General features: G+C 37.8%; 1 protein-coding gene across 6 annotated transcripts in view; it reads right to left on the minus strand.

Moving 5' to 3' along the window:
• Nucleotides 1-19,065, minus strand: part of SLC44A5 (solute carrier family 44 member 5) — a 316,204-nt gene that overhangs the window by 82,572 nt on the left and 214,567 nt on the right. For all 6 annotated transcript variants that reach the window (XM_070486611.1, XM_070486609.1, XM_044749425.2 and 3 more), the window contains one exon: nt 9,764-9,837. In XM_070486611.1, the coding sequence (XP_070342712.1) occupies nt 9,764-9,837 (74 nt within the window). The remainder of the gene's footprint in view (nt 1-9,763; nt 9,838-19,065) is intronic.

A 19,065-nucleotide genomic window follows, 5' to 3' on the forward strand; every position in this document is an offset into this window, starting at 1 on the left:
TAGACACTGGGTATATAACAGTCCTTGCTCTCCCAGAGCCTACAGTCCATTGTGGGAAACAGATCTTAATGAATTAACCACACAACCAAACATGAAATTTCAATTCTGACAAGCACTACAAAGGAGCAATACATGGTACAAAGACAGGGATGCATAGCTAGATAGATCGACTATCAGCTTCACTTAAAGTGGTCTTTTAGAGTTGTTTCTAAAATAGTTAGAAAATTAATGGAAAAAGATGATTGATCTAGACTGTTATTGAGTGCCTGCGACTTTGTCGTCTGGTTTTAGTCACCAACATAACCGAGGCAGTTTAATTCTAAAGCCCATGCTCTTAACTACCACACTATACGGCCTTTTATTTAATAAAGAAGATGAATGAGGATTCTTTAAGTAATGAAGTTTCCTGGGCGGGGGGGGGGGGGGGGGGGCAGACCAGAACCCCATGATGCTCTCCTAATGCTTTTCTTTCCCTCCCTCTGCCCCTCACCCCCACGCCAGTTCCACCCAGAATTGGGCGTCAGGGAACAGCATCAGGGCAGTAAGTGAAAAGCAGGTATTCTATGAAAGCAAAATTCATGACTAATGTGATAGCTGCAGTCTTGCCCCTGTGAGACTGAGTGTGGCTCACTTCGCTGCACTGTCAGTGTATACAGTCTCTGATTGGTTGCAAAATTAGCCTGTTCTGTATGCACTAAAGAGAGGAACACATTTCTTTTGATAAACCACACCTATTAATACGGATTTGGTTTTTTCCTTCAGTTAGTGCTTGTATTATAAAGTAAATAAAATTATGTCAGACAGTATCTCATCCTTTGGGCTTTTTTTTGGCCAGGAAGACCTCAAAGGATTTCATAGATCTTTCAAAAAAGGTGTATTTACTAGTAGGTATTAATAATGAATATTACACATAGCATTTTCAGATGGATTAAATTATATCAATTTTTAGGAACGATGAGAGCTCTTCTTTCATATAAAGCAAGGGGATATTGCCAATTATACAACCACAGCTAAGCATGTAAACACCAAGATAAGTGAAACTGAACGCGTGGTGACCTTGACTTTTTCAAGGAAAACTTGAATAGGGAGAGAAGGACCTGCCTGAACAGACCCTCTGCTGTGGATTGCATGCCTGGCACTGACCATCATATTTTGCAGAAACAATCTCCCTGTAGTTCATTATAACCTAAGATACTGCCCCTCCATCATATCTAGAACCATGCGTGTGCGTGTGCGCGAGCCCATGCATGTATGTGTGTGTGTAAGCGAGAAAGAGAAGAGAGAAGAGAAATGATTTGTAAAACACTTCTTGTCTGGGTAATTCACAGCAGATAAGCAAAGATTGGTAAGAGATGGGTGAAAATGTTATTCAGGCAAATTATCCTTTTACTCATATCAAGGAAAGGTATGTTCCTGAAGTACCAGGAGCAAGTATTATTATCTGCTATCATCTCTCATTTGCAAACATTTGCAAAGCATGTTCCTTTCGTGCTTTAGCGTCAGGTCACAAGTTGCAGCCATTAGAAAGCCCTCTGTCAAGGAGAAAATGGGATTAGACCAACTGCCTGCATTGACACTTAAAAATTAACTGCAAATCTGTTTGGGGCAGCTAAGGCATTCCCTAAACACTTGCTGGTTGAGAATATTGCCTTTCAAATCATGATTTTGTATCCCTTAAAGGTATATTTTAACTGTTTTAATATGTGAGGAACAGCCCTGCCAAATTGTGCTTATGGCTTTTTAACACAAGCAATTTACAAATGCAATGAAGCAGATAATAGGACACATGACGCCGAATTTGAAAATCTGTGTTGATGACACTGCTGCTGTAGAAACCTTTTTGGAAGCAGCCCTGTATCCAGTTGCCTAGATAAGAAAAATGTTGTTTATCGTTTCACAGGCGGCCTCTTCCACCCAATGGTGAGTTTAGGGTCGTGTCCTTGAGCACGAATCAGTCTCTCTCAAGCTAACAATATTGCACTTGAAATCATCCGGACTGCATGCATTCAGCAAAATGCAGCAAACGATAAAATTCTCACTCAACACTCAAAAAATCTGTTCAGGTTACCGCCAAAACTAAGTGCTTTCTTTTTAAAATGAAGACTTCCACAACAAAAGGAAGTGTAGACATGTAGCTGAATTTGTAAATGTTTATATATTTGTAAAGAATACAAAACAACATTTAACACTGGTTCTGGTTATCTATAAATATAATACATTTTTCATTAAGAAAAGTTTACTGGAAAAATTTAAAAATAATGGAACTAGAGTTCTTTAAATTTCTTACTTTTTTATTGGAAGAAATGATTTTACTTTGCTAAAACAATGTTTCCAAGCTGTGACCTGAGAGTCAGGCTCAGTTCTGAAGTAGACTGAAGGCACAGTGTGACTTCCTGTCATGATCACTCCCCATCACCAGTTTCCCCTTACAGTGAAAATTAGGATCATGCCACCAAGCTCACAAACTACAACAGGATACCTGCTGAGGCATAAGTTAATTTTTTTAAATTATATTTATTTGTTTATTTGTTTGTAAGAGAAATTGTTCACTGCTTCTCTGTATAGACAGGATCAAAAAGTCATCTTGGAATTATCTTTGCTCTTCAAAAGGTCACTTGAGTGACTTCTCAGTTAAGAAAATATGGTTTTTTCCCTTCCGCATCTCCCTTGGAATGGGGAAGACCAATTTGCTTTAAGAGAAGGAAAGGATAAGAGCTCAAACTTTTCTCCCTGAGACTTCATTTAAGATCAAACAGATTGACCCTGAATCAGGTCTGCAGGCCAAAGGAAGACATATAAATATCCCAAAAGGAAACTTGCCATGAAGGCAGAGACTGGGCTGGTGCCCCAGGATTAACAGCAGAGCCTACGAGTAGGGGGCTACATTCTGACACTAGTCATGCTTTGAGAAGCAATGGCTGAACATCGCATAAAGTCTTAAAAAGCTATCGTCTTGATCCTAGTGTAGGAAACCACTACAGTTGTGGAAGGATTCAGATGAGCCATCGATTAAGAAGTGATACCAAATGGCACCCACCAAAATGTCAGAGTTCCAGAGTACAGTCTCTCTCCACCCAGAAACTGGAACTACGACTGCCCCTTCCTTGGCATTTTGGGAAAGTTAAGGTCAGGGAAGAGAATGTTATGCTGGATTTCCTTAAGGAATGAATGGAGAAGTAAATATGTGACACTATTATCACCCCAAGACTATGAACATACACTTTAACACCAGAAATGATGGAGTCGAGTTTGACCACATTTTATTATTAATTTAGCTATTTTCTTTATTTTCTACCTCATTCCATGAAGGATTTAAGACTGAACTACATAAACCTCCTCCTTTCTGTACTTGGTCCTTTGTCCTTTCAGTCCTACTGAAAGTTTCCAGTTGACCTATGATGGCCTTCCTCCAATTTGCACTGATCTATGAATTACCTGCATTTCAAGGCCTTTTGCTGGTGTGCTTTGGCTTGGTTCATTTTCTCTAGTGGGAAAGCAATCACTAGCTTCATCAAATTCAGGGGTAAGGGATTCAGACCTCACCTCTCAATACAAGGAATGGCAAACAATCTGCAACCATATGTTAAAACTACCATAGTCCGGCCTCTGGCCACAATTTTTTTACATTCCCTTCACAATCAAATACACTTATCCTCTCCCAAGATCCCCAAAAGCCTCATCCAATTGTTGCATCAGATTTAGGCTCAAGGTCTGGATCTCACCACCTATGTCAAGGTCAGGTGTGGATGAGGCTCTTCAGGATTGGCTCCTCTCCTAAGGATGATCTCGTTTAGCCAGATCATTGAATTTATTAGGTACATTTCATTCTTCCCACATTACCACTGGCAACAGTGTTGCCAGACTTTTCACCACTACATGGCAAGGTGCTTCCAACTGCATTTTCCTTACTTTCTTTCAAACTCTCATTGACAGCCTCCTCAAAATCCACTGGGCTTCTGAACACCACCTGTTCTCAAAACCAAGGCCCATGTTTAAGGTTTTGTTAAACTAGCATCCCACTACCAGGTACCAGATTTTGTTCTGCTTCAGTATTGCTGCACACCCAAACCCACTGGCGTAATACACCATTTCATTTGCTCACGATCTGGGGAGTCAGAAATTTGGCAAAGGCTCAGTTGGGTCCCTTGGTGTCTCTCGTGCAGTCAGAAGTTGACTGGGGCTTCAACCCTCTGAAAACCCGCTGGGCTGATAGTAGCTGTCTATTCCTGAGAGCTTCTTCATGTGCCTTGGGCTTCTCACAGGGTGGTGACAGAGTTCTGGGTTTGTTTGCATTAATTCACTTTCTTGTTAACTTCCTATCTCCTCAACTAATAGGGATAATTATTCCTGAGGAAGATTAAAAAACAAAACCAAAACAAAATTTGGACTCTAACTCCAAGTGCTTCCTATGTAAATACAATAATGAACTAACTCTTCACTCAACTGAAATCCATTTGAAAAGAAAAAGAAAGAAAAATTTGTTGAATGTTAAAATTGTGCTATTATCGTATACATAACGTTAGCACAAGGATAGCAAAGAATAATTTGCATAATAAATATTCCTATTCTTTTTTTCTAGTTAGTACAGTAATTGAATAGCAGCCATCAGTGAAGTAGGACAAAAGAGGGCTATTACCATAAATGTTGCTTTGATCTTTCAAGGAGATTTGATTACCTTCTACCCAGACTCCACTTCACCCACTTGAATGGAGGTCCTGCTTTTCATCAGTCAAATGTCAAGTGCCTTTCTTGCATCTAAACTGTTACCCTACTGGCCATATTCCACATAAAAGGCAAAGAACAGCTTCTCAGCAGAATTTGTAAGAAATATGGCTCTTTCATGGTAATGCTTCTTATGAAAAGAATATGGATGAAAGATAAACCTAAGAAGTCCAGATCTAACAAAGATGGCAAAAGATGCCACACTTCTTATAACAAATCAGTGAAACTGACTTAGCATCATCTCTCCCCAGGTAAAGGTGTATATTCTTTGATGTTAAAAAATTCTTCACACTCTTAGTAACCTCTGCCAATTGTGTTCCTTCATTCTTCTTTTAGTCCAACATTGGACATAACTGAAGAGTTTAATTTACATTAGAAACAGGCTAGTAAGGCTATTTGTAGTTCAGGGATGTGGAAAATATGTATATACATATCTAGTAAATTTTGTGAGTCACCCTTTTTAGTCAGTGGCATCAGGATTAATTTGAGGGAATCCCTAAATTAATCCAACATTAAACAGTTTTTCATTGAGGAAAATTTATCCTCCAATTTCATTATGTGAGTTAAGGCATTTACAAACTGAATCTGGAGATCTTAAACAAAAAGTCAAATTTCTCATCTCTCTCCACAGGGAATGATGGTGTGCATTCCCACCCCTTCCCTCTACTGTGTCAACAGGAGAGAGAGAGGCAGTGGCTTCCCCAGCTCTATAGGACAGAAGGCATTTCTCTGGCTTACAACAGACTGGCTCTGAGATAATGGAGGAGAGACTTATTCAGTTATGTCATAAGGCCTCCTAAAGGAAAGATCCAGGTACAGTATGAGATCCTTATGAAGTTCCTGTGTGCATCCAAACTTTAATAACCAAAATTATGGGTTGCCGTGGAAACAATATAGTAAATTACATTTAAAAACAATGTATTAAAATTCAGAACAACTAGCTTATGCAATGGTAGCAAGCGAAATATTGCCTAGTACTACAGCCATACCTCACCTTATTGTGCTTTGCTTTATTGTGCTTCGCAGATAATGCACTTTTTATAAATCGAAGGTCTGTGGCAACCCTGCATAGAGCAAGTCTATCGGTGCCATTTTTCAAACAGCATTTGCTCACTTCGTCTCTGTGTCACGTTTTGGTAATTCTCACAGTAGTTCAAACTTTTTCATTATTATTATTATATTTGTTACGGTGATCTGTGGTCGGTCATCTCGATGTTACCATTGTAACTGTTTTGCGGTGCCACAAACTGTGCCCATGTAAGACGGCGAACTTAATCAATAAACGCTGTGCGTGTTCTGACTGCTCCACCAACTGGCTATTCCGCCATCTCTCTCCCTCCGCTCGGGCCTCTCTACTCCCTGAGACACAATATTGAAATTAGACCAATTAATAACCCTACAATGGCCTCTAACTGTTCAAGTGAAAGGAAGAATCACACATCTCTCACTTTAAATCAAAAGCCAGAAATGATTAAACTTAGTGGAGAAGGCATGCCGAAAGCCAAGACAGGGCAAAAACTAGGCCACTAGCGCCAGTTAGCTAAGTTGTAAATGCAAAGGGAAAGTTCTTGAGGGAAATTAAAAGTGCTACTCCAGTGAATACATGAATGATAAAAAAGCAAAACAGCCTTATTGCTGATATGGACAAAGTTTTAGTGGTCTGGATAGAGGATCAAACCAGTCACAATATTCCCTTAAGCCAAAGCCTAATCCAGAGCCAGGCTCTCACTGTCTTCAGTTCTGTGAAGGCTGAGAGAGGTAAGGAAGCTGCAGAAGAAAAGTTGGAAGCTAGCAGAGGTTGGTTCATGAGGTTTAAGGAAAGAAGCCATCTCCATAACATAAAAGTACAAAGGGAAGCAGCAAGTGCCGATGTAGAAGCTGCAGCAAGTTACCCAGAAGACCTAGCTAAGGTAATTAATGAAGGCGGCTACACTAAATAACAGAGTTTCAATATAGACAAAACAGCCTTATATTGGAAGAAGATGCCATCTAGGACCTTCATAGCTGGAGAGGAGGAGCCAATGCCTGGCTTCAAGCCTTCAAAGGACAAGTTGACTCTCTCGTTAGGGGCAAATGCAGCTGGTAACTTTAAGTTGAAGCCAATGCTAAATTATGAATTTATGCTAAATCTACTCTGCCTGTGCTCTGTAAATGGCACAATAAACCTGGATGACAGCACATCTGTTTACAACATGGTTTACTGACTATTTTAAGCCCACTGTTGAGACCTACTGCTCAGAAAAAAAGACTCCTTTCAAAATATTACTGCTCACTGACAAGGCACCTGGTCACCCAGGAGCTCTAATGGATATGTACAACAAGATTACTGTTGTTTCCATGCCTGCTAACACAACGTCCATTCTGCAGCCCATGGATATCAAGGAGTGATTTTGACTTTCAGGTCTTATTATTTAAGAAATACATTTTGTGAGGCTATAGCTGTCATAGATAGTGATTCCTCTGATGGATCTGGGCAAAGTAAATTGAAAACCTTCTGGAAAGGATTCACCATTTTAGATGCCATTAAGAACATTTGTGATTCATGGGAAGAGCTCAGAGTATCAACATTAACAAGAGTTTGGAAGAAGTTGATTCCAGCCCTCATGGATGACTTTGAGGGGTCCAAGACTTCAGTGGAGGAAGTAACTGCAGATGTAGTGGAAATAGCAAAAGAGCTAGAATTAGAAGTGCAGCCTAAAAATAAGGTTGGATTGCTGCAATCTCATGATAAGACTGTAACGGATGAGGAGTTGCTTCTTATGGATGAACAAAGAAAGTGGTTTCTTGAGATGGAATCTACTCCTGGTGAAGATTGTTGAAACTACAACAAAGAGTTTAGAATATGACATAAACTTAGCTGATAAAGCAGCACAGAGTTTGAGAGGATTGACTCCAATTTTGAAATAAGTTCTATTGTGGGTAAAATGCTATCAAGCACCATCCCATGCTACAGAGAAATCATTGATGAGAGGAAGAGTCAATCAATGCGACAAACTTCACGGTTGTCTTATTTTAGGAAATTGCCACAGCCATCCCAACCTTCAGCAACCACCACCTTGATCAGTCAGCAACCATCAAGATCGAGGCAAGACCCTCCACCAGCAATAAGATTATGACTCTCTGAAGGTTCAGATGATAGTTAGTGTTTTTTAGCAAACAAAGCATTTTTTAATTAAGGTATGTAACTTGTTATTTTGGACAAAATGCTATTGCACACTTAATAGACTACATATAGTGTTAACATAACTGTTTTTCTTTTCGTGAGGAAGATTCACCCTGAACTAACATCCATTGCCAATCTTCCTTTTTTTTGCTTGAGGAAGATTAGCCCTGAGCTAACATCTGTGCCAGTCTTCCTCCACTTTGTGGCGGGATGCCTCCACAGCATGACTGATGAGTGGAGTAGGTCCGCACCCAGGATCTGAACCCACGAACCCAGACTGCTGAAGCGGAGCGCACACAACTTTAACCACTCAGCCATGGGCCCAGCCCCTACATAACTTTTATATGCACAGGGAAACAAAAAAAAATTGTGCCACTCACTTTATTGTGATACTTTATTGCAGTGGTCTGGAACCAAACCCACAATATCTCCAAGGTATGCCTGCATTATGAAGCATCATTAGTACAGCTGGATATCATTTCATTTACTTCTCAAACAGCCCTGCTGTTGGAGAAAAGTAGGGAGTGTTTCCATATTTTACAGATGAGAAAACTTAGGTTAAGAAATGAGCCCAAGTCCACCAAATAATGTGAGGAAACACCAGATCAGCTCGACTCCAAATCTTCTTCTCTTATTAAATAAATTTCATTCCAATGACAAAAGGTAAAAACAAAACAAAAAAAATTACATAGACAAGAAAGATGTGTCCCAAAGTTAAAGTTAAAATTCTATTAGTTGTATAACAAGGAAATTCATTTTATTATAATATTCAATTTACACGTGTATTGTGTATTAATGTTTAGAAGTTAAAAGACTTTGAAGAAACACCAAAGAAATCTTCTGAAGGCCTTAGAGTACATTACTTAATTTTGTGGTTTATGGTTCTTTATTCTTCTCTCCCTCCCTATCGTCCTGCCTTACTTTTTTCAAATTCTCCAATTCTGTGTAGTTTTTGCACATCATTACTGAGATGATGTTTTGGAATTAGTTTCAATTGCTGTTCTCAAACTATTTCTCTTATTGAGAGATACAAATGAAGACCAGGGAAGAGTATTTTCCATCGTTCCCTAGGTAGGCACAGCCTTCTTTCTGCTAATATATTCTATCCACATTAACTCCAGGCCATTAATTATCAGTACTAGAAGCATTATCTGACTTTTACAGCCCCCACCCTAATAATGATATGTTAAAATTTCCTAAGTCAACATCTAAGGAACAGGACTTAAGTTTCTGAGGAAAAATGTGATACATTCACATGCAATTATGAAACCGTTTTACAGAAAATATCCACACCAGTTCCTTTAATAGTTTTTAAAAAGTGCAAATAAAGAATTTCTATATTTGGCCTCCTTATTTTCACTTTCATAGAAAAATCTTTAACCAAACAATAAACAACAGGATATCTCTTTCTGGTAGGCAAAACCAATAAGACTTCTTATACGTTGGCGAATTACCTAGTCTAATTCTTAATAATTGTTCCTTTCTTTTAATTTGCTTATAAAAAGAAAAGTTTATGTATTACCTAAACTGATCTAGGCCCTCGTTCATATTGATAAATAGCAACATGAACATAATTAGCTGCTTAATAGAATTTCAAAAGTAAAAATTATTAAAAAGAAACCATAAGCTTTTTTCTTCCTTCTTTATAATTGTGTTTACTTAAGTAATTTGGGCTTGCCTTTGAATAATCTATTCTGTGTTTATTTTTCATTGCTTCTGCTACCCAATGAGTCCTGATAAAGCACATTCCCTCCCAAAAAGACAATAATCACTAACAAGAAGCCTCCTGAAAGAAAATGATCAACGTTAAAAATGTGACATTGAATTAGTTATTCCATTGGCAAATGTGAAATATCTTCTATACCTGTATTTACTCACCCATAAGTCCTAAAAGAATGTAGCCAATAATGAACAGTATGAAGATTATGCAGCACAGAACATCTGTACAACTCCTAAAGACAAAAAGGAATAAAGAATTAAAAGGGGTCCAAGATGACTTCTTGTTTATTGCATAAAATATAGGAAGGGAGAAAAAGATAATAATAGTGATACACCATTTTATAGCCAATAATTCTGAAAGGTAGATCAGATTGATTTCTGCAATCAGAGACTTCAGCAAGGAGTGATCATAGTTCCATGACTAAAGAAGCTCCCCAGAATTCTTAGTATTTATTCTCCCTTGGTTCTTTACTTGTAACACGCTTTTAGAGATTAGAGAACACCAACATCAAGTAACTATTTTTTATTTGAAATTGTAATTTAAGTTATTTGATTTTATGATTTTCCTCTTCACTCTTCCCCAATACATGATATAGTAAAAAAGAGTAGGCATTTTCCATTCCTTCCTTTCTCCGTTATCTTTCCACACACACATTTTAAGGGCATTATTAAATAAAAGATTGACTACACAAAATTTCTACGGGGAGGAGAGTTGTACCTATTCTAACAACAATGTATATAATGTGTTAAAAAATGACATGGCTCAAAACTGTAATTTTTCAAGCTATTCTGTAAGCTAGATATTGTCAGATTCAGAGAAAAATTGGCTCATAGAGACTCAGTGACTTGCTAAGGGTCACACATCCAGCCACGATCCAGCAGGAATACTCAAGGCTTTCAAAGAAAGTTTTTCCTATTCCCAATATTGTATGTTGTTCAGCTGATAAGTGGTCTGGAATGCCAAAGCTATGTCTTGAACGTGAGAAACAATACAACCATTCTCTGTTTGAAACTGAGTGAAGAATCTATTAGCAAAGAAAAAGATCAACTTATTGACAGGATTAAAAAGTTGCACATGAGAATTTTCATAGCAAAAATGTGTTGCTTTTGAGGGCATATGGATATGCTCTAATCTTTCAGAACAGGCAGGTTGAAGTTACGCACTATTTTTAGCAGGGTAGTAGTAATAGTAACGAATAATAATCGTACAGTAACAGACACAATAACACCTCACGTTGATAAAGCCCGGTTATACCTTTATTGCTTTCATATGGGTAACTTTGGAGTTTCCTAAGAATACCTTGAGGTTTTTAGGGGTAGTAAGGTGAGTTGACTTATTTAAGGTCCAGGAGAGAGAGGTAGCTACAAAGGCAAACATATCCAGGTCTCCAATGCCTAAGCTTTTTCATTTAGTAGTTATTCTAATATGATTACACTTTTCTGTAAAGACTCATATTAGCTGTATCTAAAACTACACACATCCCTATCACTCCGCCTCACAATCGGAAATGGAGCTTTTACAGCAAAATTAATCATGGTCAATCCAGAAACAATCATTTGTTTAAATCCAACTTCAACCTAAGAGTTTACATTTCATTTGGATTTAAGAATTATGAGAATAAAAATAAAAAGAGAGGAAACTGGCGCTCTAGTGTTCTTTGGTGAACAACCATTGAAATCAAAAACCTGCTTGGGGGTGAGGAGAGACCTGGTTCATGTGCATTCTGACACAGTATCAGTAAGATCAGGGTCTCATCCTGTCAGACGGTTGTTAAATGGCGCGATACCCATAAGAAATGCCTGCAGGTAAGGAACTAAAGGAGAGAAAACTGGAACACTGGTGTGCTTTAATTAGAAATCTTGAAGTTGTCAAAGCCCTTGTGTGTAATCATAATACTAAGAAGAGGGAGAGAGGAGGTGATCAGAAGTACCAGCTGGGTTGGCCAGGGCCCTGTAATTATACATCTATAATATATGTCTATCTAGATATTTCCACTATATATAATACATAGTGTGATGCATATTTATAATGACCTGCTGTTGCATAGCATTATAGTGTTACACATTTATAATGCTATGTAGTAAGCACAGGGAGAGGTAAACATACTAGGAAGATGAGTGAAAGAATCTTACCAATTTTAAAGGACAGGGCGCAAGGAAAGCAGAGCCTGAAAGGAAATTTTTAAAAAGTAAAACCCATCCTCCTCAGCTACTGGCACTGATGAATGGGCATCAGTTGGAGTTTTGGTTCCATATGGGGTTTTACATTACGATTTCTCTTTCCTTTTGGTGCCAAGGACACGCTACAGCACCAGGACTACTCCGTGCCCACGCAACCATTCGCCCAGCAGTCTCTCGCCACAGTGGGATAGCGTTTCTCAATAATTCACACCTTGAGGTGTTTGGAGATTCTATTCTGGGACCAGGAAGGCTAATGTATTCAAGTCTGCTCTACTTTTCTGGGACACAACGTTAGGGAAATTAGCAGACCATACCTCATGGCCAGACTGGTTAATTTTTTCTTACTTAAACATAGAAGAATGTTGAACAAACTGATAATTATGAATAGAAAATTTAAGAGTGTTAATCGTACACGAAGATTTTACTCCACGAATAACTATGACTTACTATAAATGGTTGATTAAAAAAACCAGGAAAGTTTTTCTAGATAAAACATTCATATTTCTGAATTTGTTCCCGTTGTGATTTGATTCCCTTTGTTATTTTAGAAATTTCCTTTTAAAAATAGATGTCTATGTGTTTGTGTGTATTTGTGTGTGTGTGTCTACTTTCATGTAATTACAATGACCTGCTATCTTTTCAATTGTTTCACCTGTTTCTCTCCATTTCCTCAGACATATTTCCTCCAGAAAAAAAATTACTGCTTAGAAAATCATTCGAAAATTGAATTTGAATGAAATATAAAATATAGCTTGGGCACAATTTTGTGAGTCAGGAACACAACAGAAGCTTAATTCAAGTTTTTAGAAGTTGTCACACCTTATCATTTTTCCTTTCTTTTGATTTCAGGGCATCTGTCACAATCCTCCGTGTTCTGTAGGAAATGAGTGATATTTAAAAACCAAGGATTTAATATGGATAATTTTTACGTCTCTCAAAACAGCTATTGAAGTAACTGGGTGACACCAGCTCACGGCTGACAATCATTCTGAATCGTATTCTAACTAGAGGCCCATCATTGCTGTACCTTTTCCTCAGGAGAATTCACTTTTACTTTCATAACAAGCAGTAAGAACATTGTACTAAGCTAAATATGGGTTGCATCCCAATGGGTCCCAGAAAGAAGACAGAAAGAATAGTTACAGAAAAATATGCTGCCAACACTCTCCCTCACCCTCCCTCCATATCAAAGTCCACCTTTTTCAAAATAAGCTGCTCATACTCACATTTATCAGAAAGCTATTGAAAACTTTATTTGGACTGAACTGCCCTGGTGTACAAGTATTATCAAAAGTTAAACTGCAGAAGTACCATTGCTACCTTATATGTGTTTTTCCAAATTACAGTATGAATAGGATCTCTACTATATATGCATTTGCAGGTCCCTGCCCCTCCTCTCCCTAACCCACAAATATAGTATGCCTATAGTTACCTTGACCTAAAATGTTGGGAGTTTCCTTTGGCTTTCCCTTTTTCTTAGCCTATCTTTTATATTCAATTGACAAGTTCTCTTAACTGCTTCTCTGATGTGTCTTTCATCCACCCCTTCCTTTCCATTCCTGTTGCCTGGACTCAGTCCAGGTTCTCTTCTCTCTTTAAACTGTTGCTGTGGTCTCTTATCTGGGCTTCTGCATTTAGTCTCTGCCTGATCCAATTCACTCTGCATATCACTGATAACACAGATATGTGATCACGTCACTTTATTGTTTAAAAATTGCAGCATCTCTCCAACACCTATTAAATAGTTTCCAAATGTCTTAGCTTTATGTTTAAGAAGCTACAAGTTCCATTCTAGTTCAAGTCCCAGACTATCTTTCTAGCTTTATCTCCCACTGTGACTCTCAAGATGCTTTGACCAAGCACAGTGACTTTTCATTGGACTATTTTCACTTGGACTTTTTCACTCATTGAATACACCATGCACTCTCCCTTGACCACCCTCAGGGGTCTCTGCTCATGGCCCCTCGAGTCTCTCCCCTTCTGGGATAACCATATGTCCCAATTTGCAGGGAACAGCCACTGTCCCTGCAGATGCAGGACATCTACTGTCCTGGAGTAATCATTAACAATGCACCCTTTTACTCTTTACTCTCTCTCTTTTTTTTTCTCCCCAAAGCCCAAGTATGTAGTTGTATATTTTAGTTGTGAGTCCTTCTAGTTCTTTTGTGTGAGCCACCACCACAGCATGGCTACTGACAGACAAGTGATGTGGTTCCATGCCCTGGAACTGCACTTGGGCCACCGAAGCAGAACGAGCTGAACTTTAACTGCTAGGCTATAAGGGCTGGTTCCATTTTATTCTCAAAAGTATCACAGTGTGGATCTTCACCCTGTCTAAAAACCCATTCTTCATATGGTAGGATTCCTTTATTTTTAGAGTTGAATCACATTCCATTGTATGTATATACCACTTTTTTTTAAGTCCATTCATTCATCAATGGACATTTTGATCATTTCCATATCTTGGCTATCGTGAATAATGCCACAATGGATATGGAAGTGAAAATGTCTGTTTGAGACCTTGATTTCAATTCTTTTGAATGTGAAACATGGATGAATCTGGAGGACATTATGCTAAGCAAAATAAGCCAAACCACAGAAGGACAAATACTGCATGATTCCACTTACATGAGATATCTAAAATAGTCAAACTCGTAGAAATGGAAAGTAGAAGAATAGTTGCCAGGGGCTGGGGGCAAGAGCAAATGGGGTGCTGCTGTTCAATGGGTATAAGTTTCATTTATGCAAGAGTTCTAGAGATATGCAGTACAACACTGTGCCTATATTTAACAGTACTGTATTGGGCACTTAAAAATTTGTTAAGAGGATAGACGTCATGTTAAGTGTTCTTATCACAAAAAAATACACACAGGATGAAAAACATGATAATCTGTTCAATGTCATGTGTTATTTGAATTTAAAATTTTGCTATGAATAAGCTTAATATGGGTATCGAATAAGTGACTATAAATGTAAAAAAATAGAATTTAAAAATTAAAATTAAAACCCCACACTTCAAACCAGTTCAAATGACACCTCCTTCACAATGTTTTCAACTATGAGACCCCTCTCATCCCTGAGGACTTACAGGCATTTTGTTTGTACATCTTTAAGACAACCATCCTCCATCTATGATAACCTAGACCAAGGGATGGCAAAGGACAGCCCATGAGCCACTATGGCCTGCTGCCTGTTTTTGCACAGTGTGAGAGCTAAAAATGGTTTTTGCATTTCTAAAAGGTTTTTAAAAAACCTAAAGAAGAATATTTTGTGATATATGAATTATACAAAACTCAAATTTCAGGGTCCATAAATAAAGATTTTTGGAAAATAACCATACTCATGCATGCATATATTGTCTATGGCTACATTTGTGCTACATGGCTGAGTTGAGCAGTTGCAATAGAAACTGCCCACAAAGCCTAAAATATTTACTGCCCAAACCTTTATAGAAAAAGTTTGCTGACCTCTGATCTAGACCATAAAGTCCTCCATGGCAGCATGTAGCCCAGAGCCTTGCATGTCACAGACACACAGCAATCTATGCTCATGAACGATTAGTAAGACCCACCTCTGACTGACAGGTTAATGCATCATAAGCAGGCCCCGGTGAAATTCAGAATGCTGTGTTTCAATTTTCAGATTTTTGGGGGTGCGTGGAGGAGCCCTATATGGTGAATGTATTGTCTAAGGATTCAATTTTTTGGTCAAGCTTAAGCCTGCCTCCTGGACATTACTGTCGCAAGTAAAATAAATCACACACGCACACAAAATTAGATTAAATTTGGAGGTAATAAGAGAGTTTTGTTTAAGTGCATGTTTCAGTTCCACACTAGTTCTCATTCTCCAACAACTGTCACTCTGCTTCCTTTGCAGGGGGAGCTTTCTACCTTCATTCAGAAACTGATTCATTTACTGGTTTTCTTTCTCTGTGGCAAATGAAATTCCACTGATATCAACCATCCTGAAAGGTCATTAATATCAAGCATTAGAGCGAGAATGGAAGTCCTGAAAGTCATTATTTTCTGACAGATCATCCATTTGTGCCTAATGAGTCAGTTTAGGGATTGTCCACTGCCGGCGATTCCAGTCAGATGACGACCTCTCATTCGAAAGTTCTTGGTGTCGCATCTGTCTACAACAGGGCTGCATTTATAACTCACAGGCTAGAAGCATTGCTCCTCTGTGGTTCTGCTGGTACGTGATGCCATTAAGTCACCTGTTGCCTCTCAGATTCTTACCGCAAAAGTCTGTTCCAGGAAAGAGAATGGCTGCTTCACTTCCCAAAAGCTTTATTAGACGACAGTGCACTTTGGGGCCATCCTCCAAGCTTCACGGAGATGACTTGCCAAACTACAGAATGAGGCTTGAATTGGACAGATCACATGAGTTGCTGCTAATTAGTCAGCAGACTCAAAACATTTGGGGCTATTTGAGGGTAACGTTCTATGTAAATAAAAAAAATACTTTACCTCTATGCCCCTCTCTTCACTCTTAGTGGAGAATCTGGTGATTTTGTGAGAGGAACATTCCCTAACAGCTTGTGTTTGAAGGGGTTAATTGTACCCTGCCCCCTTGCTTCCAGCTTCTCTTCTCCTTCCCAGACATGCTGTCTAAAAGGTCTCTGCTGTTCTGTCCCCATGGCTTCTGATTATGTCACGTACCATTTGTGTGTGCGTGTGAAACTCGAGCTTCAAGTTACACTGGCTGTTTCCACAACTATAATAAGAGGTTAAAATTATCTTGAAGAATTCCACTGTTGCTGGAATCAGAAACTTATTAAGAAGGCATAAATGAGCTTATAATTTCATGAACTTGTTTTTTCGGCTTTTCAAGCTTAACGCAAGTTTTTCAAGTCTCTTAAAAATTTTTAAAGACGACTTTCAGGTTACATTTACCTTAGAAGATAATTCTGGCAGCCAATCACTGAGAAAGGAGGTTACTTTTATGGGATTATTATTTTTTAGTACATTTTAAACTGTCACTGAAAAATTAAATATACCAAATAACTTGATACCCTAAGAAATTATAGGATGATATTAATAATGTCTTTCAAATTTATTAGATCATATAAGATGACATTTGAGTATTGTACCTGCTTTATTTAGTTCTTCTGAATAACTGGATCTTAAAAGCTTTCCTATCCTCTATGGTTAATCTTTCCTTCTATTCTGTTTGCCTTAAGAGACTAGCTTTAACTGGCTGTGATTTATATTTTCTACTTGTAAAGGGGAAATAAAACCTCATTTTTTATATAGAGAAGTTTAAGTGATGCCTATATAAATGTCTCTTTTGTTTAAAATGGAACAAGGTCAGACAAAATTGGTCTTGCTATGTTATCCATCATCTTTGTAAAAGTTGCATAACATTCAAGAATCTGTCAGTGGGCGGAAACCACTCAGCAAATTGCTAGTAAAGTGAGAGCCAGATCATAGTTATCGCCCATATTACATCCGGCATCGTGGACCAAAGGTACTACATACGAGAGGGGCTAGGAGAGCCAGCTTAGAACAGCCTTGGGACGAGTCCAAAGTCATCAACTAAGCTTACAGGGAACTATATCAGGTTAGAATGCTCTTTAATCTTCTTGGAGTATGATAGAATCCCTTCTACACAGAAACAGAGTAGGTGCTCTAAAATGTTTGCTGAAACAATGAACTTCTGAAAATTGTCATGACTGGGATGGCTATTGAAATTCAGCTATTCAAACAAAAACTCATGTCTCCTAATAATTATATGATAGTTAATATTTTTAGTAACCAAAGGCATGCACATTAAAATGAGATTACTATTTGTCACCCAAAATTTTAATCACAAAAAATATTGCCTACTAATGATGGGAGCCTTAGAAAACTGCATGCCTTTTATCTAGTAATTCCTTTTCTAGTAATTTATACCATGGAAATATGTACAGAAGAAGCAAGAATTTATTTATAAGGATTTAAAACATTACATTGTTTACAATAAAGAAAAGTTGGAAACAATTTTCAGAACAATCATTGTATGAAAACATGTTCATATTATTTTGAGCAACAAAAGGTTATAGAACATATTATGCATAGTATGGTTATTTGTGTTTATACATATGTATATAAATGCTTAACAAGATAAAAGAATACACAAAAAACGTTAGTGGTCATTATCTTTGGGTGGTATGTATGTGATTCTGTTTTTCCTCTTTTGCTTTTTCTGTTTTTTCAAAACTTCCACAATGGACACAAATTGCATTTGTAACAGGAACAAAAATCTAAGAGACATAGACTGCATTTGACAACTACAAATAGGTTGTTGACTTGTCTCATACTAATTTCTTTCTGATGCCCTTGAAATATGTCTAAAAATTGATCTTCTGCTCTTTGACTTTTCCCTTGATCATTATCGACTAAAATTCAAAACACATTTTTGTAGTCTGTAAACAAAAATAGTTAACTAAAAGTGTGTAAAGGGGTGAGAGGTCATCTTCTGACTAATCTTTCTTGTTGCTCAAACATTCATAAGTGGGAATGAAATCGAAAATATGCATCCATAAATGTCTCATTAAAACATCTTACAGGGGCTGGCCCCGTGGCCGAGTGGTTAAGTTCGCGCGCTCCGCTGCAGGCGGCCCAGTGCTTCGTTGGTTCGAATCCTGGGCGCGGACATGGCACTGCTCATCAAACCATGCTGAGGCAGCATCCCACACGCCACAACTAGAAGGACCCACAACGAAGAATATACAACTATGTACCGGGGGGCTTTGGGGAGAAAAAGGAAAAAAATTAAAAAAATCTTAAAAAAAAAAAAAATCTTACAGATCACATGTTCCTCTGCCAATGATGAAAATAATAATCTCATGAACTTTATAAGACACAGAGCCTTAGTTCTTGCCTGAAGAACTGCATAAAATGAAAAGAGTTGGCCTTTAAACTTTCATTAAGCAAGTCTTTATGATTTGATGTTATGTCTCTCTTTTGCCATTTCTTTTATGTATATTTAGCAAATCTGAATAATAAAAACACTTCTGTTATTTTCCTTGAAATAATATTTATTCAGTGGTGATCTTAGAACTTTACCTCTGCTTAGGATGTATATTACCTCCATACTAATATTTAACAGGGCATCCTATAATCATCATAGTGCTTTTAGAACATGACAGAAAAATTTAGTTTTGAAAGTTAATTTAGGCATGCAATTATCTCAATTGTAAAACATTTTTAGACTTATAGTTGTTTAAGTATCCATTAGATGAAACAGTAAATTTAAAATAATTTTGGATGAGACTACATAAGGAAATGGAAATA

The sequence above is a fragment of the Equus asinus genome, chromosome 16 (genome assembly GCF_041296235.1).
Source record: "Equus asinus isolate D_3611 breed Donkey chromosome 16, EquAss-T2T_v2, whole genome shotgun sequence".
Classification (NCBI taxonomy): Eukaryota; Metazoa; Chordata; class Mammalia; order Perissodactyla; family Equidae; genus Equus; species Equus asinus.